The sequence below is a fragment of the Alosa alosa genome, chromosome 10 (genome assembly GCF_017589495.1).
Source record: "Alosa alosa isolate M-15738 ecotype Scorff River chromosome 10, AALO_Geno_1.1, whole genome shotgun sequence".
Taxonomy (NCBI): domain Eukaryota; kingdom Metazoa; phylum Chordata; class Actinopteri; order Clupeiformes; family Clupeidae; genus Alosa; species Alosa alosa.
Window position 1 is genome coordinate 11,884,209 of NC_063198.1, and position 27,954 is coordinate 11,912,162.

General features: G+C 41.1%; 2 protein-coding genes across 5 annotated transcripts in view; both read left to right on the forward strand.

Annotated features, from left to right (window-relative positions):
* gnl3l (guanine nucleotide binding protein-like 3 (nucleolar)-like) overlaps positions 1–18,051 on the forward strand; it is a 30,191-nt gene extending 12,140 nt beyond the window's left edge. Inside the window, exons 4-16 of one of the 2 annotated variants that reach the window (XM_048256054.1) lie at positions 4,367–4,483; positions 5,566–5,649; positions 6,276–6,411; positions 6,942–7,045; positions 7,187–7,331; positions 7,490–7,577; positions 7,661–7,838; positions 7,989–8,131; positions 9,859–9,995; positions 10,216–10,373; positions 15,246–15,347; positions 17,354–17,426; positions 17,569–18,051. In XM_048256054.1, coding sequence (XP_048112011.1) covers positions 4,367–4,483; positions 5,566–5,649; positions 6,276–6,411; positions 6,942–7,045; positions 7,187–7,331; positions 7,490–7,577; positions 7,661–7,838; positions 7,989–8,131; positions 9,859–9,995; positions 10,216–10,373; positions 15,246–15,347; positions 17,354–17,426; positions 17,569–17,954 — 1,851 coding nt within the window. In that variant the 3' untranslated portion in view covers positions 17,955–18,051. Of the gene's footprint in view, positions 1–4,366; positions 4,484–5,565; positions 5,650–6,275; positions 6,412–6,941; positions 7,046–7,186; positions 7,332–7,489; positions 7,578–7,660; positions 7,839–7,988; positions 8,132–9,858; positions 9,996–10,215; positions 10,374–15,245; positions 15,421–15,562; positions 15,749–17,353; positions 17,427–17,568 lie in introns of those variants that run through there. The other variant, XM_048256055.1, reaches the window with a different exon arrangement.
* A 1,472-nt stretch (positions 18,052–19,523) lies between these two features.
* tfe3b (transcription factor binding to IGHM enhancer 3b) overlaps positions 19,524–27,954 on the forward strand; it is a 35,913-nt gene continuing 27,482 nt past the window's right edge. For 2 of the 3 annotated variants that reach the window (XM_048256058.1, XM_048256056.1), the window contains exons 1-2: positions 19,524–20,566; positions 21,511–21,581. The gene's annotated coding sequence lies outside the window, so the exon portion shown is untranslated. The remainder of the gene's footprint in view (positions 20,567–21,510; positions 21,582–27,954) is intronic. The other variant, XM_048256057.1, reaches the window with a different exon arrangement.

Consider the following 27,954-nt stretch of genomic DNA (forward strand, 5'->3'; position numbering starts at 1 on the left):
ACCATCACGTAGCGAACGTGTTGTGGCTAACTCACCTAGCTCCTGTTAGTAGCCTAGGTTATGGTCATAAGCAAATGAGATGACAGTCGAAAGATGCAATTAGTGATGTCAATTTCTTGGTAGCCTATAACCGCATTTATGGTTTTCTACAAATACATCAATAATCAAATTGGCCTCCATCACTCAACCAATGCTAACGGTAACATTATTTTACCTACTCTAGGCTATTGATATAACTTAAGATTAACGTAGCCTACCTGCAGTAAAAACCAAGCATGTCCGATAAACATTCTCAGATTTATTTCGGCTTCAAGAAGAAATGGGAACATCCTACCCTTATTAGACGTTCTCTGCGGTAAACTACAGTCTTGTCCTTGTAGGAAGCGTAGTGTCTTTCCAACCCACTTTAGATTAACTTCCAACAAAATTACGTCTCACTGCAACGATCGCCATCTGGTGGACAAACGACTATGTGACGCCAATGCACCGAAATGCAGCCAAATTATTATGATGAATATTTGGTTTTCCTTTAATCCTACTGAATTTGTAATTATGTATCGGCCGTTGTAATTGCCGATACTGATGGTATGTGCGTGTTTATATGTGTGCACCACCATCTACAGGCCAATGAGTGTACAGTCACAAAACTTAATTTTATAGATGCACCGATATGGAATTTTAGGGCCAATAACGATAACCGATATTTATTGGTTTGTTGTGGCTGATACCGATACGATAACCTATAATATTACTCTTGAAAAAAATTTGGGGAAAGCATTTAATAAGCATAATTTTATTGCATTAATTTTACCTACCACCAAATGATGGGCAGAACTCATAATAGTCCTCAATAGTACAGCAGTGAACATAACAGTAGCCTAGCCCTACAGTATGTGTGGCTCCTTTAAGTGAACATGACGTCAGTGAATTGCGAGTGAGTGGCTAGAGAGTATGAATCGTTTTCATTTAGGACTAAACACTCATAAACGGCTCAGCTGGGAATAAGCTACAGTATAGCGACCAAATCAGAGTTTGTGAGGGAAATTTAGGTTTAGTTTCAACTGCGGGTAACTGAATAAAGCTGCAACTCCTCAGACTGTATCTTATGTCCGTCTACTCTGTTGCGCACAACCTGCTGCAGCAGAAATGAAAGGGGTTAGCCCCGAAGGTTTTAATAACTTATTATGATGACCTGTCTGGAACTGAAGCAGGAATGGTTAGCATATTTCTAGGTAATAATACAAAACCCAAGCTAAAGTAATGTAAATATAATACTAAAACACTAACGAGTTTGTTTATTTGTTTCCCCGACCAGCTCGGTAAAGTGCAAACACATCAGCACAAGACGACTCTAGATAGGGCTGAGCTCGGCTTTGGTAAGGTTAAATGGCGGATCATTCACGAGAGGATTTTGAGATGCACAGATTTCCAAATGAACGCATATCCACATATTTGTTAGAGTGCTGAAATACATTCACACCGCTGACATTATATTGAGGAAAAAGTATAGCCAACCAAGCTCAAGTAGCTCAGTGTAGCCAGACGGGCCTTACGCAGGCCTAAATCAGGACTTTAAAAAATATCGGCGCAAATTATCGGCCAGAATTCTGTTATCGGACCGATAATAATATTTTCATTTTTTCACTTATCGGCAAATAATATATCGGCCGCCGATATATCATGCATCCCTGCTTAATTGTTTTAGACCCCCCCCCCCATGGATGAAATTGGACGAAACTTGGCATACCCCCAAAGAATGTCAGGTTAATCATATACATAAAATTTGGTGCAGTTCTGAACATTTTAACTGAAGAGAGGGGCGATTAAAGCAGAATGATATTGCATTTTCATTTTTTACCGGGGGGGGGTGCAAATCACAATTGAGTGATTATGGGCTAGGTTGATGTGGGCCCTTGACCAACATACCATAAAAATGTCTTCATCCTCGGTGCCACGGTTCAGGTAGTTATTTAGGAAAAACTGCATTTTTTGGGTTTCAGGGGGCCCAGCGCGGGGGGGAAGTGGCCCCCAGGGACCAAACAAAATTTTTCCGTAAAAGTCTAGTGGGGCTACATACCCACCAAAAATTCATGAAGCAGACTTTGACAATCCCTGTATGACCGCTTCGCTAGCGGCGGTCATAATAATCTTTAACAATTAGGGCTGTCACTTTACGAAAATCGATTGCGCAATCGATTGGACCAAACAACACAAGTTTCGAAAACTAAACTAAAATAGGGAATCGATTTTAACCAAATATGTACACTATTAACTTTAAACGAATTAAACAAATAAAAAGGATAGATGTTACAAAATTCACAAACAAAAATATAAGATAAAAGAATTCCGAAATGCAGTAATCATTGTGAAAGCTCTACGTAGGCGAAATGTGTAGAATTGACATTTCTAATCGTAAACACAGACACAGCTACGTTAAATCCTGCAGTAATGTTTGTCACTGATGTAGGCAGTCCACTCGGCTTATTGTTTTTCGAGAATGTTGCACTCCTGTTTGTCATTGTGCACGAAACTTCACACCAATAAATCATCAGAAATATTGCTGGCTTGCATCTACAAGCGCCCTCTGTTCGTCCTCATGCCTGTTAGTTGTTTGTGGATTGGCCTATATTTGGCATTGAAAATGTCTTTAGACATGAAAAATCGATTTTACAATCGATTCAATGAACACTTTCACTGTCTCTCAAATCGAACAGGATTTTTTCACAAAAATGACAGCCCTATTAACAATTGCATTTGGATGCAGATTGAGAGTTAGTGTACATTGTCCAAATATTGTTTTGCTTGTACTGCTTGGTGTTTTAGGGACATTGGAAATGGGCTTCAATGGCCTCCAGTCGGACCTGCAGAGTAAATCCCAAATTTGCCAAAAGGTCGTATGTAGGGCTTTGACTCCGAACTTCTTTATTCGAATATAATTCGATTATTTTTAAAATTAAAGATATTCGAACGAATTTTAGGGATCTCTTAATATTCTAACCTGTAGCCTATGGAGATAATTTCTATAAATGTATTTGGTTGTAAACGTTATTTTCAATTCAGAGGTTTTTTTTCACGCCTGGTGAAGTAAAATCACAAGCTCATTAGCAAGGCTTATTATTGGTCATCTGGGCTCCTGTAGGTGAAGCATCCTGGCTGGTTCGCGCTTAGTGAGCTCACACATAGACATAAGAGACACTTTTATTTTAAACTTAACCTTCCTCTGATTTTAATCACCTCAGTTATCAATCAAAGCAAACAGGGAAAAGAAATGGCAACACAATCATGAAAAACACTCAAATAAATAAATGTGCAGATAAGTCTGAATTAAAAGCAGCACTGGTTGAAGCCTGGAAATATTGTAAACAAAGTAACGTAAGCTTAATTTGCTAGTGTATCATAGTCTGGTTAGACTGTTCAGTTTCCCTACGTGTGTTTAAGTTTCAAATGAATATTTTTTTCTCCTTGGAACAGGCCCGTTTGAGTCTTGGAAAATACTTTTCCATTTGCATCGGGATTGAGATGATTAGAACTTAGCAGTCAATTTGAATGCAACAGTTTTAAACAAATTTGTGCAGCCTGCTAATGATGCTAACCGGATTTAATAGCAATTTAGCCAGTCATCTTGCACGATTAATGTGGATTACATGTGCATGCTGAGGAGGGATGCGCCTGTTGAGAGGGAGAGAGAGAGAGAGTGTACGGGGCAAGGAGAGTCTGTGTTGAGGTAGGCCTACTTCTATCGCCTACTCTGGTAGAGTTTGACCTACTACAATGCAAGATATATTTAGCCTATTTATTTATGGACAACGTGAGGCAGGAGGTGTGTGTTGGTTTTAATTATGAATGTTCTATCGAACTTATTTTTTATTGATATCGATTACATGTATATTGCGATACATATCGCTATCGTTTTATCGCGCAGCCCTGCTCAATGCTCAATAACAAATTTAACAATTTTAACCTTTCGTGCACGTAGTCTATTGACATTGACTGATACACTGCCCTCTGGTGGACAGAACATATAGAACTTAAGTTTGATACCAATATCGGTCTTACTGGAGACATTTAATGGTTAAAATATTATTAATACATATTTGAATATATTCGAATTTTAATATTAATAAACAAACAAACTTCGAATATGATTTTTGGGCAAAAGTCAAAGCCCTAGTCGTATGGGTGAAGCTTGGTAGGTGTAGTGCGCACATTTCTTTAACATCAGCATCTCTCAGGACACTGTCATGATTACTTCATACACTAAATGGATTGTTGGATTGGAAATAATGCCTTCATATATTAAATCATTTCTAATTTGTTCTTTATATATTTGTTCCTTATATATGTATTTTTTTAATGGCACCATCAGCTCGAGGAACTCCAAGAGAAGCAGAAACTGTCCAGGGAGAAGGAGCTCATGAAAAGAAGGAGTTTGGACACTTTCCAGAGAGATATCCAGCAACGGCAGCAGGCTTTTGAACAGAGGGTAATGATATCAGGACTGTTTACATTTATGTCAGCAGTGTGGGATAGAACGCTCATTTGGGTATTTTTTAAAATGCATCTTATCGGGCGGACCAATCAAATCGGGCTTTATGATGATGGACAGGTGAGCAACAGCGCCTGGTCTATCACGTCATCTGAGCACGCTTAGATTAGGCTTATGTTTGAAACAAAAACGCTGTGGCTAGAAGGATACATGGCTTTTAAGACCCCATACGGAAAATGCATATTATTTAATGAGGTTTTATCACTGAAAACGGTTATTTCTGAAAACTTTGGCCAAAGTTGATATGTGGGAAAACTCGTGGTTTCACTTTCATCAAGGGAAAACAGCACTGTTGCATTGCGACATTGTTAGTTTGAAATCTCTGATTGACCACCTGTTCGAGGGATTTGCGACAGCCTTTCCCAGCTGTTTAACATGTTTGTAGCATATCAGTGTTCAACAGAATTATTTAAAAAAAAAACGGAGGGATAGGCTATCAGTTTTTTCCTAATATAGCCTACCCTACTACGTATCTCTTAGATTTTGCTAATGAGTGTTGTAGGCTAGGAGTTATTGACGGCACTAACTTTTACAAAAGACCAGAAAACAATGTTAAGGCATTTGTGGAGAAGGTTGGTCCGTGTGTTTTCTTCCTACACCTCAGGGTAAGCTATTTTGTTGCTCTGATTGGTTAGGTCTATCCAATTGAGTGCAGAGGCATTCCACCCCTGTATCGGTTGAAACACGCCCCATAACTATGTCCCCTCATCTTAATCTGCATTGCCATGTGTACTGGTTGTGAAAATGGAGACCACAAGAAGTAATTAGGGATTTTTTTTTTTTTCTGGCTCACTTTTACTCACAACGTACTATCTGGCTACAAAGGATTCTATTCACTATGCTAAGATAACCTAGCCGGGGAGCTACCGGACTATGACAATGCATGCACGGAGACAAGAATGTTTTTGCTCACTTATCTAACTCTAGGGGAGACGGTGAATAACCCGTTTTTATAAAACGGTGGCGTGTTTCTTTAAATGTGTGATTAGTAATCAATGTCTATCCATCTTTGTGTCCAGGAAGTGGAAATGCAAAATTTGGAGAAGCATGTTAATTTTGAGAATGAAAGTTCAAGGAAGGCGTATTACAGGGAATTCAAAAAGGTAAGAAAAGTTGGTCACACTTCACTTGGATAGTCTACCTACAGACAATCTGCAGATGCGAAGATTATCAGTGAAGTATCTGTAAACAATATGTTAATTACAATTAAAGGTTAAGGTTAGGGGTTGGATTTGGTTACGGTCATGTTCATTTGTTCATCCATAATTTTACATACTGAACTTAAATTTTAAATCTGGGCAGACTAGCCAAGTAAAGTTTTACTGAAAAGTTTCCTGATATGTTTTGTTTACCTCTGCATCAAAAACTGAAATTCTAAACAGAATATTTTCATATCTAGATACTTCCTTTCAAACAGCCAAAACCTATTTACTCAAAACAAAGATAAATAATATACAAATGTCTGTGTTTTTGTATATCGAACTTTCATAGACACTAATCAAAACGTGTCTGTCTTTTTTTTTATAAAGTAGCATCAGGAATTAGTCCTTTGCCTTTGAGAGATTTCTAAAAATCAATTTGATGGAACATTTTAAGTGATTGATTTTAATTAGCACTCCACCCAGTAGGGGGGAAAAAAACTATTTTGTTGCACCTGCATCAACAAGAACTGTGGAAAATAACAACATATAATTCTATTCTCTGTGGTTTTGTGTCTCTCTTTGTTAAGGTCATTGAAGCTGCTGATGTGATTCTGGAAGTCCTGGATGCCCGTGATCCTTTGGGATGTCGTTGTCCCCAGGTGGAGCAGGCGGTTGTCCAGAGTGGAATTAACAAGAAGATTGTTCTTGTTCTCAACAAAATTGGTAGGTTGGAAAGACTTGTACCCATGCCAAGTGGCCATGTGTTATTTGTACAGATTAATCTGTCGTCATTGCACAAGTTGATTTGTACATCCCCTACTTCATTTGCACCCCCTTGTTCCCTTTCTTATCTTGGTAAGTGATGAGGTGAATCCGAGAAATCAATGGGTACTAAAATATAATAGCAAATTGAGGATGTGTTGTCAATGTCTCTGATGGTTGTTGCAGTATTTTTTTCTTTTAAGACGGGTGTCACTTGCGCTCAAGCCTTTTCGGTGCTCACAGTCCAGGACCAAAGGGTCAGAGAGACTGGCTGGGCCACTTCAGAGACTAAACCCAGGGATGACCGGAGCACTCAGAGAACTTTTTAACTTTTTTATTGTGGTGCGACGCACTGCGTCTTCCTCAGAGTCCACTTCCTCAGAGTATTTTTTTCTTTGTTTATTGTGTTTTTGTTTTGTCATTTTAAGGGTGCAGATTTTGATTCAGAATGTTCAGTTTTGCAAGTAGATTTACAAAACTCTTTTTCAAAGATCTTGTGTCTAAGGATATCATTGAGAAATGGATCAAGTACCTTCGCCATGAATTTCCAACTGTGGCCTTCAAAGCTTCTACCCAACAGCAGAGCAGAAACCTGGTATGATTTTAGTCCCTGGAAGATTCCTCATACTCTCTACAATGTTAATAAAGCAGTTGTACTGTGCTTTTACTATTTCATTTGTTTGTGTATGTTGATTGCATGTATCACTTGTTCAAAATGGTAACGCTTGTTTTTCAGAAACGCAGCAATGTACCAGTCACAAAAGCCACAGCTGACCTTCTGGGTAGTAGTGCATGTGTGGGTGCAGAATGCTTGATGAAACTCTTGGGAAACTATTGTCGAAACCAGGACATCAAGACAGCCATCACTGTTGGTGTTGTAGGTGAGTGTTCAGCCATAGTGAAATCGTATTGTCTTTAAAAATACATGGGATTGCACTGTAGTTGGACTTCTGTCTGTCAATAAAGGATTAAATAAATAAATATTGTTAATTTATCTTAAGTCTGAGTGATTTCCCCTAATTTTTTCCTAATTTCAAAGGTTTTCCGAATGTCGGCAAGAGTAGCTTGATCAACAGTCTGAAGAGAGCCCGGGCCTGTAGTGTGGGAGCCACCCCAGGAGTGACAAAGTAAGTGTAAAGTGTAGTGTACAGGCACAAAGTCCTCACTTGTGACATGCTACCAATCTTACTACCTTATGTATGTTATTCAGATGCCTTCAGGAAGTGCACTTAGACAAACACATCAAGCTTCTAGATTGCCCTGGAATCGTTATGGCAACCTCCACCAGTGATGCAGCCATGATTCTTCGGAACTGTGTGAAGATTGAACAACTGGTAGACCCTTTACCAGCCATTGAAGCAATCTTGAGGCGCTGCAACAAGACACAGGCATGTTGTTTCCTTTATGCATTTTAGTTTGCTTTCTGTTTCTATGTGTAAACAATGTGCTTAGTTGATTCACTGATTTCCCCCCCCCATGTTTTTAACAACTGTAAAACATTATTACTGAAGTCTTCTGCTTGTTTTTGTTCCTCTTAGATTATGGAACATTATGGGGTTTTAGATTTCCATACTGCTCTGGAGTTCCTGGCCTTGCTAGCACGGCGGCAGGGGAAGCTGAGAAAAGGGGGACTTCCAGACAGTGACAAGGCTGCCAAGAGTGTCCTCATGGACTGGACAGGGTGGGTGTCAATTGTCATGTTTTGGGTTGCAGCAGATATTAGCATCAGGAAGATTGACGGTGCTGCCATCTGGTGGCCATGGGATATACTGTATGTGTGTGCGCGCATAGATAGATAGATAGATAGATAGATAATATTCTAACCTAAAAAGAAACTAAATCTGGTTTGAAACTTTTGGTATGTTGGTAAACTGGCACACACAGCACTTTGAAGCCGTTTGCAAATTCCGAGTGATGCTGGAGCATCACATTCTCAAAGCATTCAGAGTCGGGACACTTCAGCTGATGGGACAGAGAGCGGCAGAGCGTGACATCAGTCTAACTGAAATGCTGACCGTGGGAGGAAATAGGACAGGTGCGGACTTGTTTACAAATTATAGACCATAAATGGTAATTCAATAAAATCAGTTTCATAGTATTCATAGTATTGTCAAGCTCTTGAATGAGAAATAAATCCACATTTCCGCAAGAGATGGGTGACATTGACTTAAAACTGTATCACAGTATGTAAGGGATAATGTATAGAGTGCCGGTCATTATCGGAAAATAAGTCCCGACAGGGTGAACAGGACCTCTTGCTTCGTCCTGAATGGACTTATTTTCCGATAATGACCGGCGTTCTATACATTATTCTGCTTATCACATGGCTACCTTGCCAAAACGAAAAAATAAACTCCACATGATATGACTCTTTACATTTAATTGTTACCGACCGTTTCGTCGTGGCTTTTGCTGAGAAACAAATAGTTCGCAACACGCTGAACTTGAATCAAACATTCTTTAGAACACAGCTGATCAACCGTCTGCTTTCACTTTTGGATGAAGTTCCAATGAAGAAGTGACCGGACTACTTGCGGAGTGATATGAAAGATGTAAATCAGAAGCACAAAACCCGTTGCCATTGACAGCGGTAATTATATGTTTCAGGAATTACAGGTAATTACAGGAATATATTTTACCGTAGAATATTGGGAAATCCCATTCAAGTCAATGGAGCATTCTACTAGCATTGTGAAGAGCCATGTAATAAGTCATGATATTGTTTGGCGATAATGATATAAATGGCAATATGAAAGAAGTCATGTCATCTTAGTCTTGAGAACCACAATAAAGTAAAACTTGATCCCGACCCCCAATTAACTCTTCTTCCTCGTCTACAGTTTGAACTACACATTCATGCATCTTTGTTCTCATTTTACATTCTACATCCTCCTTGCAGCACATATAAATATATCATCACCTATATCATTGATGTCACAATATTTTTTTCAAGTGTACAAAAGAGAGATTCAACCCACTATTTCTGTTAATGCCAGTTTTTATCCATGACAGAGTGGCCGCACACTTGTGATCTCTTTGTAGGTTTATTTATAAAGGCTGTTTGCTGAGACATCAGTCTTAAATAAATACATAAGAGAATAGAGTGTGCGCCTACTGTCTTCAATTTGTTAACCTCCTGGTCAGCTCCTCTACTTGGGTGTGCATCCCTCCTCGCTTTTTTAATGAATTTTGATCTATGAGAAACTCATTTATAAGGAGAATATACGGTATATAAGATATAAGGACAATGCAGAGCGCTTTTCTATTTTCAGAGTGACGGATTGAATTTACGAATGTACGCTCAAAAACAGGTCATTGCTATGTTAGCATTCTGTTTCTTATGCTTAAATACCAGGTTATTGTGACCAAAAAACAAGATTGTTTCTATATGTCTGTTTACTATTCCAGAGGCCGCATCAGCTATTTTACTCATCCTCCAGAAACGCACACAATGCCTACCCACGTCAGTGCTGAGATCGTAGCAGAGATGGGCAAGGCCTTTGACTGGGATGAACTAGAGAAAGGAAATGAAGAGGCACTTGCTGGTACAATTACTTTTGCAGCTGTTGTGACTACTCCCGTCTAGTTTATTTTGAAGATCACGGTGCTAGCCATGTCAAAGCCTTGTACTAAACTAAACAAAGCCATGTACCTGTTCTATTGCTTGCTATTGGCAGGCAGAGTTTGACTGTTGCTCCTATTTGGTTGTTTTAATGCCAAGACTGAAGCTCAGAATCATGCTTTGTGACCTCTTCTCTATTATAGCATTGGACCCCACTGAAGTTGAAATGGGATTCTGCATGGCAACATCAGGTATGACACAAGGCACTCAGCTGGACATGCCAGTGGAAGATGGCGAAGGTTTGGAAGATTGCGAGTCTGTTAACAAAGCTGAATCAATGGAGGATGATCAGGATCCAGAGGTATTCTGACATGCTTTTGTGGTTTGGAGTTTCCACTGTCTGTTGTAAACCTAAGTTGGAACTTTGAATGAGAAACTTGTCAGGCAGGAGGAACTTTGTTTTTTTCTCTAATGAAGTGTACAATATCTTAACAGAAATGTGATGTGTTACGAAGGTGCTGCGCACTCATAAGCAGTGTTTTTGGTAACACTTTATAATAACTACACAATTCATCATTTATTAAGCCTTTGTTACTTATTAGTTAATGGTTTGTTCATCATTAGTAATTTTTTGTTCATACATAATTTATCATCAGTAAAGCATTTGTTCACACAATTATAAATGGCTTGTTCATAGTAAATAAGCCTATCCAAAAAATATGTTTGTAAGTACATAATTTGTACTTAATAAGTAATGAAACAACCACTTATAATGAAGTCATTTTCTTATTATAAACCAGTTGCAAACTATTACAAAATGCTTTGTTCATTTGTAAAGCATTGTTCTATGTTAATGTTCTATTGTGCTATGTTAATTCTCATAAATAAAGTATTTACACACAGTTATAAATGATTTGATCATAGTAAATAAGTCTATATCTAAAATATGTTTATGAATTATTGTTAATTATGCAATACTATTAGGAATGTATAAATTATTGTTAATTATGCAATAATATTTTGTTAATGAAGTAATATTTCCATTAATGTGTTGCAAGGCATAAAACGTCCTCACTTTAGATGAGCTCACAAAATATCATTAACTAACCACTTGTAACTCCTGAGTTTATCATGAATTATAGTAAGTGGTTTATAAAATATACCCTCACCCTAACTAATCATTAGTGCATGTGTATGTAACAACTGTTAAATAATGGAATCAAAAACATATTATTGCATCATTTATTAAGTTTTAACAATAATGTATAAACATATTTTAGATATAGGCTTATATACTATGAACAAACTATAACTGTGTGAACAAATGCTTTACAAATGCTTTACTGATGGTAAATTAGAAATTACTAATGATGAACAAACCATTAACTAATAAGTAACAAAAGCTTAATAAATGATTAATTGTGTGTAGTTATTATAAAGTGTTACCGAGTTTTTGAATTCCTAGCCCCGCATACCTCATTACAATTTTGGCCTTTTTGTGGCATGTTTGGTCAAAATTTGTCCAATCTGTAGCACTGAAATAGCCTGAAAAAATGAATACAGTCTGGTGACTCGATTTGGAAACGTTTGCAACCAGTAGCGTAGCCAAAAAACGGGTGGGCAAAGCCAATTTGATTGAACATAAGAGAAGCCTAGATGAGATGCACCATACAAACATTAATCATATGCATGTTATATTTATGACTTAGTGGAATTTACTGAACGCTTTTGATCACAGCTGACAAATTACGCAGAAATATTTTCAACTGGAGCAAAACAATGCATGAATGTAGCTTTGGCGCATCACATGAAACACAACTGAGACAATAGATTGACCATATTGCACAACTGCAAAGCCTTATCATAGGCATGTCACATTCATGACATGAAAAGTAGAACTTATTGAACAAAAAAGACAAATTACGCAGTCGTCTAAACATTTTTAAACTTGCGCAAAACTGCATGAAACCAGCATCGGTGCGTCGCATAAATTAAAACACAAATTGAAGCAACCGCTTGACCATTGGACAATCCTACTGCAAAGCCTTTCCATAGGCATGCAACGTTTATGACATAAAAAGTAGAATATGAACGCATTTCATCACACAATCGGGCTGATGAACATGCAATTTTAACCTACTTTGAGAATGAAAAGGAAGGCCAATTGTAATGACTCACGTCACTCTGAATATTTTGATGTTTAAAGACCGTGTAAGGAAAACGTCTCTTCTGCCAAAGTGCACCACATACAACACCCAAAATATGACATTAAAATAGCCTGTAGAATAAACATAGTCATGCACCTCTGTCAAGTGCACAGGTGTGAGCGTTCGTCTCTGGATAAACATTTGGACGTCATCCCCTTCAATTAATGGGCTATGGGTGCCTTGAAAGCAATGCATTTGGGTTGTGCATCACAAACTTTTGCCCAAAGAAAAAGTTCCATTCTGTCAAAATCAAGCCCAACATGCATTGCTTGGAAGCCCCCTCAAACGAGGTCAGGTTTACCATATTTACTGCGCATGTGATTCAATAGTAAATCACAAGATATTAAAACTGAGCTGATCGAAATGTCCTCCTGGGTTGCGGGAGATGATGACACACTGTGAGTTTCCACTTCTTGTCCCTGCTCTGCCCTTTTTTTTTTCTTTAAAGAAATTTCTAATATCCATTTGTCCTTCTGTACACTTATTTCGCTAAGGCTAGTTAGTAGAAGCACGAAACAGCAATGCGTAATAGCGTAGAGGAGAATTGAAATTGCAACATTTTGCAACAAATGATTCTAAACCTGCCCAGATAACGTCGGATTTTCTTGCGCTGCTGTTAATGCACACAATGGACACAAAATACAAAAGTATTTTCTACGGGGCTATTTATTTCATTCACGATTAGAGTTTTTGTTGTTGTTGTTGTTGACGGCCCATAGATCCGGGGCTATAGCCCCGAATGCCCAGGTCTAACGACGCCACTGCAAAGCAGTAGAACCTTTCGTAGAACTGTTACATATATGTTGTAATTCATAGCCTATTAAGTTCATATCTTTTTAATAATTCATATTCTGTGACTTGCATAATTACTAATAGCCAACTAAGTATCTAGTAATTTCATATTGATTTAAACTATTACACTACACTTTTCTTTAATGTTATTACATTGGTGGTGTGTAAGTCTAATTGACTGCCTGCCACTTTAAGGACGTGAGAGTAGCGTAACAACATATCGGTGGATTGAACGCTTGCATTTCACTGTGTTCGCCACGACTGGAAATAACTTTTGCATAGTGCATTACGATATGTGGATAGAATTCGGGATGTTTTCTATGTCATTAGTTAAAATAAATGTTAAAAAATAACTCTTATGAAATCATTCTTGGATCATAGAAGAGGTAAATGTCTTACAATGTTATTCATTTCTATGATTATATTGGTAGTACTGCACTACACAAACTGAGCCCACAAGCTAGCAAACATGACACGAGCTAAAAGGACATCTCCAGGTGTAAACGTTTGCCAATGGGTTGCATATTGTATCCTACTCAAATGTCAGTAAACCAAGTAGGCCTTAATTAACTTACTTTCATAGCTTAGGCAGGTTAGCAACACTAGGTTGAGATGACAGATGCAAGTAAAGCAGATCATTAACGTTAGCCTTCTATTTATTGTCCTCAAAACTGCAGAGGAGTGAACAAGTTATAGGGCATTCTCTGGTGTCTGCAGAAGTGAGTGTGGCATCTGAGTCAATATTCTGCGCGAGGGGCTGTTGTGGTGGGTGAAATTTTACGGGGAAACCATTATGATTGGTCAAATTTGCGAAAAAGTTGCAGTGTTTGGACAAAATTGCGAGGTCGCCCAGAATTCACGAGGATTTGCTGAATTTACGTTAATTGTTGCGATCGCAACATCGCGAATTCCTGGAGGAACTGACTGAGAAGGGTCTGGTTTCAACCCGGCTATACTTCGCCTAAACTTTACAAACTGACAATAAACCGCATCAGCAGTCAGCAAACAATGTATATGGGTCTACCTTTGCTGTAAATAAATTTCTGCATTTTTTGACATTTGCAAGTGTTGTTGCTTCTGTTTATCACAATAAGCTTCGGTTTCGTCTTTCCCTCTCGGTGACCACCGCCATGACACTGAAAATGAGGACACTTGTGCCTAAAAGTTAAGACAAAGGTCCAAAAGTGAGGACACATACGGAATCGGAGTAACATATAGGGGAATAACATTAGAAAATAAACCATTTCTATAGAAGGCACCTATTTATTATAACATAATATATTATAGTAACATTTGTTGTTGTTTTTTTCCACATTAGTCAGCTGTTTCCAAAATTCCCATACTTATTATAATAGCATAGTAACATTAGATTTTGTGTGTGTGTTTTTTTTCCCCCACATTAGTCAACAAACCCACCTTTTTAACCCAATAACTTTTTTGTCACTTTTTCCTGGCTTTTTCTTTGTGCGACTGCCTGCATGCCTGTGAGTGAGAGCTTATGGCACTCTTGCCCCTGGAGCTGACATCAATATCTGTTTCACACTTTACAAAATGCATGGTATGCATCTGTCCTGCTTTTGGTAGCAACGTGGTGTTCAGAATACCACGCCGAGTTGAAAGACGTATTTTGTTTCGCCATATGCAAATGGCTCAGCAACGGTGTTCATTCATTCAATCATGAGAGTTGTCGCATTGATTGCTTCGCGAAAACGAAATCGGTGGAGTTTTGTGATATCCCGTGCTACGGTGGTGGCGGATAGGCTACTTGGGCGGAGGGTCAGAAATGATGACACGTAACAGAGATGAGTAGCTTACAGAGGCCTTGAAATGAGGCATAGCCTATGTGCTCATAAAATGCGGACAGATGGCTAGTCATGACAAAAATCTGGACAAATGTCCAAAAAGGAGGACACCCTCTCTCTGTCCGGACAGAGAGCTTAAAAACCGGACTGTCCGGACGAAATCCGGACGGATGGCCACCCTACTCTCGTCGCTGATTGGCCTGACATTTTTCTTGTCTGAGGGAAATGGTTATGAACTATTGTGTTCCAGACTAGATCTCCCTGAAAGAAGATCTAGGTGGACGGGCCAGGCTAGCACTGAACTACTTTCCTAAAGAACCAGTTGAAGAACATGGCTGATGTTAGTGTTGGTCAACTGTTACATGTCTTTGGACTGATTCTTGTCTTCGTGCTTTGGTAATCTCTTATTTTTCTTCACTCAATTTTCTTCAGTTTGGACCAATGACTGTTGAAATCAAAAGGTCCCAGGTTAAAAATGGGAGTGGTTTGGAGGGTGCAACTCCTAAAGCTGTAGACCTGAGAGACATCCTTGATGTGGATCCTCTCCAACAAGGCCAGGCTCTGTTGGCTGCTGGCAAAAAAAGGAAGAAACAGCAAAAGAGAGCAGGTACTAAATATATCCGGTGGTTGCAGCATATGTTGTCATCTTTTAATGGTTTCATATCTACAACTGTACTGTTTAGAAAATCTTGAGGGACTCTGTAGATCCCATGTGTGTATTCTAACTAGCCTACTTTTGTCCTCTGCAGACAAAATTGCTGTGAAGCTCTCGGACACACTAACATCAGCTATGAACACTTTTTGGGACAGTTGATACAATGACCAGCAAACATCAATTGGAGTTGGCTGTTTTTTGCTTGTATTTTCAGTATAAATGTAAAATGGTAAAATTATGATGTACAGCTATCAAGAGAAATAAATATAATTATCATCAATTTCTCATTAAGAATTCTTGCATCCATTACTGAAATGATTCTCTGGGTTTATTCTCTGGGTTTAACACTTTTCTTAAACATTGCTGTTATTTCTGGCTTAAAGTATTTTTTGACTGCTGGAAAAGCCGTAGGTTATGGTTCCATAGAAACTTTACATATAATGTCAATAGTTTTGGGTTATATTCCAATGGGTATGATGATAATTGGCACTAATGTTTAGGTATGATATTTCTAGTTGTGGGTAGGGGAAATTCCCATTGAGCTCTGTATTATGTGACTGACTAATTTATATAGCTGGACCTCTTTAAAATACTAATCAACCAACCAGGAAGCTTGCAAGAATGGCACTTGTAGGCTATAGGCCATTCTTCAAGTAGGCTACCCAGGAAAGTGTTAGGCCTGATAGAATAGAATGCCTTTTATTGTCACTATACACTGTACAATGAGATTAAGAGCAACTCCTTTTTCCAGTGCCAACATGTACGTAAAATAAATATAAGCAAAAAAAATAAAATAAGTCCGGGGGGGGGTAAGGTGCACAGTTCTGAGACGCTGTATACATATACTGTGAAGTCAGTGCATGTGTAAGTTTAGAGTGGTTATGGCCTTTGGGAAAAAAACTGTTCTTGAATCTGTTAGTCCTTGTTCTGATGCACCTGTAACGCCTCCCTAAGGGCAACAGGTTAAACAGATCAGAGCCAGGGTGGGAGCTGTCCTTAATGATGGGTTTTCCTCTGCTGAGGCAGCGGGAGGTGTAGAGGGTAGCCAATGATCTTCTGTGCTGCCTTTACAACTCTCTGAAGCCTCTCCCTGTCTGCCACGGTGCAGCTGCCGTACCATACTGTGATCCAGTATGTCAGCAGGCTCTTGACCGACGAGCGGTAGAAGGTCAGCAGCAGATTGGAGTCCAGGTTGTACTTCCTGAGGACCCTCATGAAGTGCAGTTGCTGTTGAGCCTTCTTGATGACCGCTGTGATGATGTCTGTCCAGGAGATGTCAGCGGAGATAAGGACGCCGAGAAACCGGAAGGTGTGGACCCTCTCCACACACTCACCATTAATGATAAGGGGGGCTAGGTCGGTGTTATGCTCCCTGAATTACAATGATCTTGGGTTTTCTTAGTGTTTAGAGCCTAGTTGTTCTCTGAACACCAGACGAAGCGGGGTTACTGGCTTATCTGGGTAACTTCGAGAGTAACTTGCATGATCACTTGTGGCGTAACTTCCCGATTAACCCGTACTACGAAAGGTGGATAGGTTTTAACCGAGGTATGATGCCATGGCAATTTACGCTGCATCTCAAACCTGCTCCGAGCAGGTTATGTTCTTGGTTAACCCGAGGTTTCCGTTAACCACACCCTTTATAAGTACCAAACCTCCACTAACGATGTCTCCCGTAGCCTACCTGGATGATTCATACTACATTGGAGCGCAAATCGTGAGGGGCTCGCTTCACAGGGGAGAACCGGCACAATTGTAACACTTTTTTATTTTTCCAATTCAAACTTGATTTACACAAAGACGATAGACTTCAGAGATGTGAAATTTGACCAGAACAGAGTCGTACATGTCTCCTAAAGCTGTAGACCTGAGAGACATCCTTGATGTGGATCCTCTCCAACAAGGCCAGGCTCTGTTGGCTGCTGGCAAAAAAAGGAAGGAACAGCAAAAGAGAGCAGGTACTAAATATGTCCTGTGGTTGCAGCATATGTTGTCATCTTCTAATGGTTTCATATCTACAACTGTACTGTTTAGAAAATCTTGAGGGACTCTGTAGATCCCATGTGTGTATTCTAACTAGCCTACTTTTGTCCTCTGTAGACAAAATTGCTGTGAAGCTCTCGGACACACTAACATCAGCTATGAACACTCGCTTCGCAGGGCGAGGGGTTTTCGAGACCGCCATATATATATATGCAGGAGAGGAGCTGTCGCCTGGACCTGCCGTCTGGACCTGTCTGCTGCCATGGGAGGAGATCTTGCCAGAAGAGGGGCCTGAAGAAGCGGTTGTGGAGAAGACTACGCTGGCCTGGGCGTTGACTCCGTTGCGAGAAGACATGGAGCCCCTGCCCCCGCCGGGCGGCTCGAGGCTGGAGCTGGCGGTGGCTCTGGCCGCGACACGTGAGCAGAGCCGAGGGAGAGCGGCGAGGAAGAAGTTCTTTGACGACGGACGGTTGGCGGAGCCGCTGGGTGCAGCGAATTTATGACGATGGGGCAGCTTCAACGGAAAGGCCCTCTGAACTTTAAAACGTTTGGGTGCGTGTGAGGGGCACCGTGCTGTGCGGGCGCCTGTTCTAGTTGGCCTGTTGGCCGGCGCCTTTAAAAAAAAAAAAGTTTGTTGTGTGGAGTTTGATAGCATGGCCACCTCGGGGTGGCTCGCGCCGCTGAACCGAGGGAGTGGAGCGGGCCGGGAGCAGAGCAGGACGGCTCTGCGAGGAGGCAACACAAGGAGGGACGCCAAAGACGGTAGCTGCAGTGGGAGAGCTCAGCATGGTCCGGTTGCTACATCTGACCCCCCTCGAACCCCGGTGCTTGGTACAGTGTCGACGGTTGAAAAGGCCACCTAGGGCCCCGCCAAGAGAGTAGGAGTGCCGCGGTGACACGCCGCGAAACTGCAGCCTGAGGGCGGCTGCTGAGAGGGAGCTGGTGACTAGCGGGGACGGCCACGTGTTTGCTAGCACGCCCGCACTGGATTGCTAGCAGCGTGGCTCCCCGTTGAGTGAGCTCCTGCGGCGTGCACCCCACGTGAGTTGGCGGTACTGTCGCACTGGACTGAGTGGCGGGCGACGCGCGCCGACGTTAGCATGAGGCTACCTCGTGGTCATTGCCGAGGACGGCAATGGCTTGTTGGGGGAGCTGTGTAACGTCAGCGCACAAGACATTGCGTAGCGTTCTCCCACGCAGGGCATGCTGGGATGCGGGAGCGAACATTTGGGGTTTATGTCTGTATTTCTCCTTAGTTTTGAGTGTAATGTTAGCGCCTTTATTGTAACATGTTTCCCTTTTAGTTCTTCCTCGTGTGTGATCCTCTTTGTGTGGGGGGCTGCGTCCACCCCTGTATGTGTAGCGTGTGTGTGTACTTGACCTGCCCCGTGTGTATTGTGTTCTGTGTCTGTCCCTCTGCTGTGTCCCTGATTGGACAACTGTCTGTGTCGCTATCAAATCGTTACGTTGCCAACAGCCTTGTCTTGCTTTGTTTGCTTTCGACGTATTTGATTTTTGTTTTAATTCCTCGTAACTTGTCACAATAATTGTGCATTCCTCGTCCGTAAAATAAGTAGCCTAGAAATCTAGACGCGCCCCTAGCGGCAGCCAGGGCTAGTCTAGCAACTCTCCGTTGGCTTGTGAGCTCCAGAAATCGAAACTTAATCAGGGCATTGAAATCGTGTATAGAGTCGTTTGGTGGGCTTAACATAATGATTGATGGCAGAGTTACAAACGGTTTTGGCTTGAATTCCCTGCTACTTGAACACAAATATCCTATTAGTGCAGAGGGAATTTGAAAGACAACTGATTATCCCGCCCCTCGGACTGAGCACTGCGAACGGTGAGTGCCCAGACCCTACATTTTAATGTGGGTCTGGCTCGCCAGGCTATAAAATAAGGTGATCACGTCATCATTGAAAGTGGTGACTTGCGCTACAACCCGCCCCTTTTATGTGAACGCGCACAAACTCCAATTAGGTTAACCCCGGTTCAACAAATCAACTTCAACAAATCAGCGTCGTAGTACCGATTAACACCACTTATGATAACCAGGTTTTGTCAACCCCGGTTTAACAAAGTAACCCATCTGGGTAGGTTAAGCTCCCTTCGTAGCCTAGTACAGGCCCCTGGCTGCCAAGTTCAGGACCCTCTCTGTAGGCTGCCTCATCTCCCTTTGAGATGAGTCTGACCACTGTGGTGTCGTCAGTAGGCTACATGAGGGAGCTACATGGCATCCTCGTCAGTAGGGTGTAGAAACAGTAGGCTACATGAGGGAGCTACAGCAAGGGCATCTTCTGTGGACCTGTTTTGTGCAATATGCAAACTGATAGGGGTCGAAGTCTGGGGGGAGCTGAGGGCCACAGGACGATAATCATTTAGGCTGGTGATGGTCGACTTATTCGGCACTGGGATGTGGCTGATTTTAGGCAGAGCGGGATGACTGCTTGGGCCAGGGAGAGGTTGAAGATTCTGGTTAAGATGACTGCAAGCTGGTGGGCACACGCTCTGAGCACCTTACCTTACTCCGTCTCCGCCGGCAACCTTCCTGGGTTTCACTGCCAGGAGCATCTGTCTGACATCGTGCTCCCTCACAGATGATGGAAGTTACATTTAAATTACATACATTTACACTTCTCAAGCAGTGATCTCACCATGAAGATTGAAATGTAAACAAAAATTTAAAGTACTTTTAAACCCATTCTAAACTTTTTTTCGTCGAATGTCTCTACTCTCTGTTACTCTACCACCTCCATGTGTCAGATTTCAGCAGGTGTGTTGAGTGTGTGACGTAAATCTCTCCATCTGGCGTCAGAGGCAGGCAGCTTCAGTGGAAGCTTGCTGAAACTAATGTCAATAACAGCTAGCTGATTTGCTACGAGCTGCATTGGAATAACGCTACTGATTACGCACTTACAATGAACTGGTGAGCAATCTTACATGAAGATATGTCATCCAAAACGAACTCATGGGATACAAAATAAGGAAATTACGCTACGATTGTGGACATCAGAAAATGCACGTTAGGCGAGAAGTCTAACTGGTCTTCCATGATGCCTGAACATCCATGTGTAACTTGCCTAACTCTAACATAGCTAGTTTGCAAACTAATTGGGTAAGCCGTATCGATTTTGAATATGATGTTTTAGTTTGCAACAAGGTACTGTGTCGTAATGGCTACATTGCTAAAAGGTGGTTGACAACATTGTTTTATTTGTCAGAGTAACGCGGCACAGTAATGTATGGCGTTACATTAACTTAATGTTATCATGGCTACGATGTCAACTTAGGTGTCGTTAACTTAGCTGGGTAATTTAGCCCACATTTTAAGATCACAAAGCATTGAAAGCAATATTGCATTTGTTTCTTATTCCTTGTGTACTTGTCTAACACTGTATATATAGTGATTAATTCAATTGTACACAACATTAATCATGATCAGTTACTGCTACATGCTAACTTGATGTTGTGAAAGTTTGAGGCTAATTTAACCCTTTGGTTAGCGAAAGTTGATGTACCACAACGTTAGTGTACTACCCAGCGGATATAAACAAAGTTAATTTGTTTTAATAATCAAAACAAAATTGACCTGTAACGTAACAGGCTGAATAAAACAAAGAGGATTTGATATTATGAACTATGTGCTCGCAGCTATTAGCCTTTCTAAATTTAGCACGCTATGCTAGGTTGAATTTAGCTAGTTCTAGTTAGCCAACATTATCTGTCACAATGGCTTACTTCCGTCATGCATCATTAGTTTGATTTGAAATATCGACATTTAAGTTTTATTAAACTTTAACCAACTGACAACATCTTACTTATTTGATCATAGTGGTCTAGTCTGATATAGTAAATATTAGCCGTTATGGATGGATATTAGCTAACTTGTTGGCCAACCGGTGATTGGTTAACGTTAGCATGAAGAAGTTTATGCGGATCGTCCATTGTGAAGACAGTAGCTGCTAACGTTTAATGTCAATGATTATTGCTTGATCAGAGATTAACGTTATACTTATTCACTAATCGTTTGTGTTTGTTGATATCCATCAACTTTATTAGACTTGCTACCTGTGGCCAGCATTGACGACGGTGAAAACGTGTGAGGGTTGCTAACATCAACTGTTTTGTAGGTAAGTTGATTTACCACTGTCACGCTATCCGGATAAATAATCCTTGGTCACCGCTATTTACCGATTTACGGCTCCCATTGACTTCCATTCAACACATAAAAACAATACTTCGTGTTCAAAGTCTCAAACTAACGTCGGTGACTTATGCCAGCAACCATTCCACGTTGGTAATAAACTACGTTTTGGTACAACATATATGCAGCAAGATTAAGGCCCGTTTCACACCGGGAACGTTGCGTGAACGTCGCTTGTCAGTTGTCAGTGTAACTGGTTAGACTTCTGCGTTGTGTTGATTTTTTTAATAAAGATGACCCAAAATACTGCTTAAGTTTTATTCTGCACACACGCACAGCAAAGCATACAGTAAAGGGTGAGTTCGCCAATAGTTCCTCACTCCATAGACAAGATATTAGACAGGCAAACAAAAATGCATGGAAAGTGAAGAATAATAACAAAACATACATGCACAGCAAAGCATACAGTACAATTCCAATTAGCTCAAAATTGAGTCAAACCCGGAACAAATTAGTAACAAGCTGAATTTTTCAGGATATGTTCAGAATACCTTTAGGAATAACATATTAAAAGTCCCCATGAATCCCCCTTGTGCTTTCTGAGATATTCAAGATGGCGTCCAAAATTGCCGCTATTTGGAGATTTTTCCATATCTTAGGCTTAAAACATAATACAAATGCAATAAAAATGTTTAAATATAACTTTTCTCATACAAAGAATCCAAATTCACCATTGACACACTGCTAAAATTAAAGTTAACCAAGATTACAAGGTCATTAATGTGACACGAAATTCACATAGTGTACCCATTAAGCCCAGGCACCATTTAAGCCCATTTGTAACTTTGAAGTCATTTTTAGAAAAAGAGGGGCCTGTATAAGGCTATTCATTATTTTGTCTAATCACACAATGTCTTTATTATATGTTAGTTTTTATTTGGCACCAATCACATTTGTCAATATTGAATAAGGCTCGCTTACATCTGTGCAGTCTCAAGGAGGCTCAGATAAAGTCGCTTCAAAACTTTTTCGAACGCCTCAGATAGAGCCTCTTTTCAATTATTTTCAGCCACTGACTTAGTATGTAGATTCATATTATGTAAATTGGGAGATTATTGTTCCTTGTTTTGTGTGTATAAACAGGTAGTTCATTGTCATTCTTTACCATTTGACTAGTCAATACATGTAGCCCTACTTATGTAAGACTATTTTGCTCTCCATAAATATCCTCTGCGTTGTGTTTTTAAAAGAAAAGTTGAAATAATGCAATGTGACGTTCGAACTGGGTCTTACTGAATTTGTTTATTTTCGTACACAGGCCATCACATTCAGGTGCTCCTATTGCGTGAAATCTGACAAGCCCAGCCCAGCTGTGGGACACTTAGTTAAAAGTTAATTTTCACGGAGCATAGCCCCACGTCATGCCTACACCACACCCCCTTACCCTTAGATTCCCGTGGGAAAATAAAGAAAATACAAAAACTCCTAAAAGAAAAGCAGAACTCATGTGGGGAAATTCAGGGAAACAACATTAACCCTGCTACAGATACACTGCTTAAGGATTAAAAATGTTGAGTATACTAACTATATGTTTTCTGATTCATTTTACACAAAAAAAAGGATTTTGGATGGCTGAACTATGTTCAAAAAATGCCTTTTTCCAAGGTGGGCTTAAATGGTACAGTGACCCAAAAAACAGCTAGCGTAAGCTAACTTAAAATAAGAATTCCTTGTTAATTCAGAGAGTTTGGCAAAAGAGGAATAACTATGATGGCAAGTTTTAAAGCATATTTAGGCTACAGGCATTTCTGTATACATTTGATCATGTTTTTTTTTTTTTTTTTTTTTTTTTTTTTTTTTTAAGTATATTTTTTTTGGCCTTTTTATGCCTTTAATTCGACAGGACAGTGGAGAATGACAGGAAGTGAGTGGGAGAGAGAATCGGGATGGGATCAGGAAAGGACCACGGGGCGGGGATCGAACCCGGGTCGCCGGCGTACGGTGCAGGTGCCCCAGCCAGTTGCGTCACGGCTGGGGCTACATTTGATCATGTTTATAAACCATCTTAATGTCTATGAAAACTATGTGAACTTAGAAGGTTCAAATCTCTCATGTCGTGAGCGACTTGCATGACAAAAACGTCAGATTTATTATTTAGCAGCTGCATTTTAACAGTGACAAAAGTGATTTTGCAACTTTGGTAGCTCTTGGTCTGAACGCATAGTTAAACAACAATCAGACAGCAATTTTCCCTCTATAACCTTTAGAATATAATGGCACATAATATTATATATAATGCTGACTTCATATAATGCAGCACCAATGCCAGCTTTACTAGATGATGAGGGAGAAACTGAAGAATCAACACCAATTTCTGATGATGAGGATGATTACTGAAGTGATTTATTATTATGAAATGTCTCCATTCAAGAAACTAATGATGAACTTGACTGACTTACCCTAAAAAACATATATTTTGACCTTTTAATTACATTTGTATCAGGTTTTAAGCCTGAGATACGGAAAAATCTCCAAATGGCGGCCATTTTGGACACCATCTTGAATATCTCAGAGAGGGGGGGGATTCACGGGGACTTTTAGTATGTCATTCCTAAAGGTTTTCTGAACATATCCTGAAAAATTCAGCTTGTTACTAATTTGTTCCGGGTATAACCCTATTACTACTGGACTAAGGGTGAGTTCGCCAATAGCTCCTGAAAAAGTTCACACGTATAACTATATTACAGGTGCTAATGTGCTATCCCAGCTACCTACTGTAGCTAAACTACTGTACATTGCTGTAGGGCTATTTTTGGCATGTGGCTAGATGGAGGTATACAGCATGTAAACAATGCATTTAAAAAGTAAATTCAGAAAAATAACTCACAAATGATATACATAAACTGAATACAAACAATATAAAGTGAAGCAATCTTATGGATGACAATATTTAAAATAAATATTTATAAGATTGCTTATGAGGTTGCAATCAGTCTCTCTCCATAAAGATATTAGACAGGAAAGAGGAAAGGGGGAGACAGGGGGGTCAAGACCAAGGGGGAGAGGAGGGGCTACTAGAGACCCTCAATACCAGTGTGTAATAAATTGAATAGATTTACTGTAACTAGATAACCTAGATCTATTGTGCAATTATGTGATTCATACAGTAAGTATAGGGTCTAACCTGTTACACTCACCCCTTCAGAATTGCACAAAGATCTGCAAACATCCATCAGGTATACAGGCCATTAGAAGTAAAACCTTCCAGCATAAAAAGCTGCCTACCCCATAAGGGCTAAAAGAACACATAGGTTGATCAAGTCTCAGAATTTTGTATAGGAAACAGGGATGCCGTATACACCCCTTAGACTAAGGCCTACAGTCTATACCACAATGGAGAAGGACAAAAGTAATGCACACTTTACTGAAACCCATAACAACCCATTAAACCAGGTCAATAAACAGGGTTAGAAAACAATACTCAAACATGGATGACATGTCTCTCAGGGACATCATCGCTAAGAACAGATTGAAGCTGAACCAGAGATTCAATCAACCTACACACAGGCCTTATAACCCGACCAAATCTAGAAGTGTGAGGTGAGTGTGGTGCATGTGTGATGTGTGAAATAGGAATGTGTGGCTGTGTAGATGAACTAATGTGATTGTGACTAGAAGCATCAGTCAGACCATGCTCAGGATGGGAGTCAGAGAGAGACTGGACCAAGCCAGGATCATCAGTCCAGTCTTCTGTAAACCCTGCAGTGACATCTGAGTGATGCTGTGAGACCCATGATGAAGTACGGGCTCCACTATCTGCATTCAGAGAAGAAATAACTTCATCCAAGGGATGGACAGACACTGTATCACTGAGAACTGCAGGCACAAAGTGGGGCTCATTCTCAACAGAATCAGCATCAGAATCACCTTCTGTGGAGCTTCCATCTAGCATCTCACTCAGAGGGAGAAAATTGACCTCCAGCAGCAGGCTACGATGCACCACTTTCTCCTTTCCAAGGTCATCACGAATTCTGTAAACGTAGAGCACTGGCTTGGCAGCAATGACTGTGTACATGGTGTCTCCCCACCTGTCTGCTAGCTTACGCTTTCCGCGGCAGCCCTTGTTCGCCACCAGCACTCGGTCTCCTATCGACAATGGCTGACCTTTGGCCTTCTTGTTGTACTGACTTGACTGGTGTTTCTGTTCTGATTCTGTGTTTTTCTGGGCAACTGACATGGCAGACTTGAGATCTTTTAGTAGAGATTCCACAAAGGAGTCATAGTCACACACTGTGTTGTCCAGCAAAACACTGCGGAACATCATGTCCACCAGCAGCCTTGGAACACGGCCAAACATGAGATAAAAAGGAGGAAAACCAGTAGTCTCATGGGCCGTGCAGTTGTAAACAAATGTCATTGTCTGGACCATCTGATGCCACTTGTGCTTCTGTCTAGGAGGCAAGGAGCAGAGCATGCCACCCAGAGTCCTGTTGAACATTTCAGTTCCACCATTCCCCATAGGATGAAGGGAGTGGTGTGAGACTTTGAAACACCAGCAAGGCGAAGAAGCTCCGCAATCAGCTAGCTTTCAAAGCTTGTTCACTGATCAGAATGGATACGCTCAGGAAAACCGTAGACACAAAAAAACTTGACCCACAGCGTCTTTGCCACTTTTCTTGCTTCTTCTTTGTCTGGTCCTGACAGGGAAACGCATGGGCGAGCTTTGAGAAATGGTCTGTGATTACAAGAACATCCACAGACTTGTTGTTGTGATCCTCTGCAGACCAGAAGTCAATGCAGACAAGTTCTAGTGGAGCAGTGGTCTTTATGCTCTCCAATGGGGCTCTTGCAGCTGGCTCAGGTGTCTTACTCAACACACACCTCCCACACTTCTTAACATAGTCACGGACCTCCCTCTCCATGTCATGCCAGAAGAACCTTTGACGGGCCAGGTGGAGTGTGCGCGCCTGACCCTGATGGCCAGCGAGGTCATGGATCCCCGTCAGAGCTTTAGACTTCAGCGCTGCAAATCTTTTGTGGTTTGTCAGAGGGTCCTTACAGACTCTATACAGGACACCATTCTGAAAGACCAGTTTGTCCCAGTGCCTCAGCAGCTGTAGAGTAGACTGGCTTTCTCGGCAACGCTCACGGAAAGATGGTCTTTGTTTCCTTTCCACATAAGGTATAACGGCTGCAATGGACGTGTTTCGACGCTGGTGGGACTGCAGGTCCTGTAAAGACATAGCGGGTAGAGCAGGCTGGCCCACAGGAACCACATCAGACAGGTGTTCCACTGCTGACATCGCTCTGAGCTGTGAGGCAGACTCCCAGTCACTGTGGCTATCAAGCAACGTTGAAACCTCATCTTCCGAGAGAGATGCATGGGAGCTGGCTGAAGACCCATTCATACAGGTAAGTGCTTGTGGCTGGCTGATGAAGCGGAAAACATCCTGGACGAAAACATCTCCAACATCCTTCACACACCCAAGCAGGTCTCTGTATGGTTCTGAAAGCAGCCGCTGGCTCAAAGGCTTGACAAAGGTGTCTCTGCTCAGTGCATCGGCAACAACATCGACAACTTTCCTGGAATATGCTTGATCTTGAAGTTATATGGAGCCAACTTTGCAACCCAGCGCTGTTCACAGGCGTCCAGCTTGGGGTTTGTCATGATGTATGTGAGTGGATTGTTATCAGTCCACACTGTGAACTGGCTGCCCTTCAGGCAATGGCTGAACTTAACACACACCGCCCACTTAAGCGCCAAAAACTCTAGTCTGTGTGCTGGATAGTTGGCTTGGCTTCGGCTGAGTGACTTACTTGCAAACGCCACTGGCCTCGCTCTGTCGTCACCATCCTAGACTTGTGAGAGAACAGCTCCCAGGCCATCAAGAGACGCATCAGTGGAGAGAATGAAAAGCTTATTAAAGTCTGGATGGGCAAGGACCACACAGTTGACTAAAGCAGCTTTCAGCTCTGCAAAACCCCTATCACAAGCTGCCATCCAGTCTTGAGTCAACTGGCGAAAAGTGCCACCTCTCCCCCCTTTCGCTGTTCTGCCTCAATGCTTAGAGCTTGCAGTTAAACAAAACAGAGGCTTTGCAATGGAGGGACCGTTTGGAATGAAATGCTGGTAGTATAGGACCATGCCCAAGAACGACCGTATCCTTTTCTGGGACGGGGTGCAGCCATCTGACTCCATCAAGTCAGTCTTCTCAAAGGATGGAATCACTGCAACTTTATCCTGATCTACTGAAACCCCATTAATGTCCACTATGTGGCCCAAAAACCCCATTACTGGCCACTATGTGGCCCAAAAGCCCCATTACTGACGACTATGTGTCCCAAAAACCCCATTACTG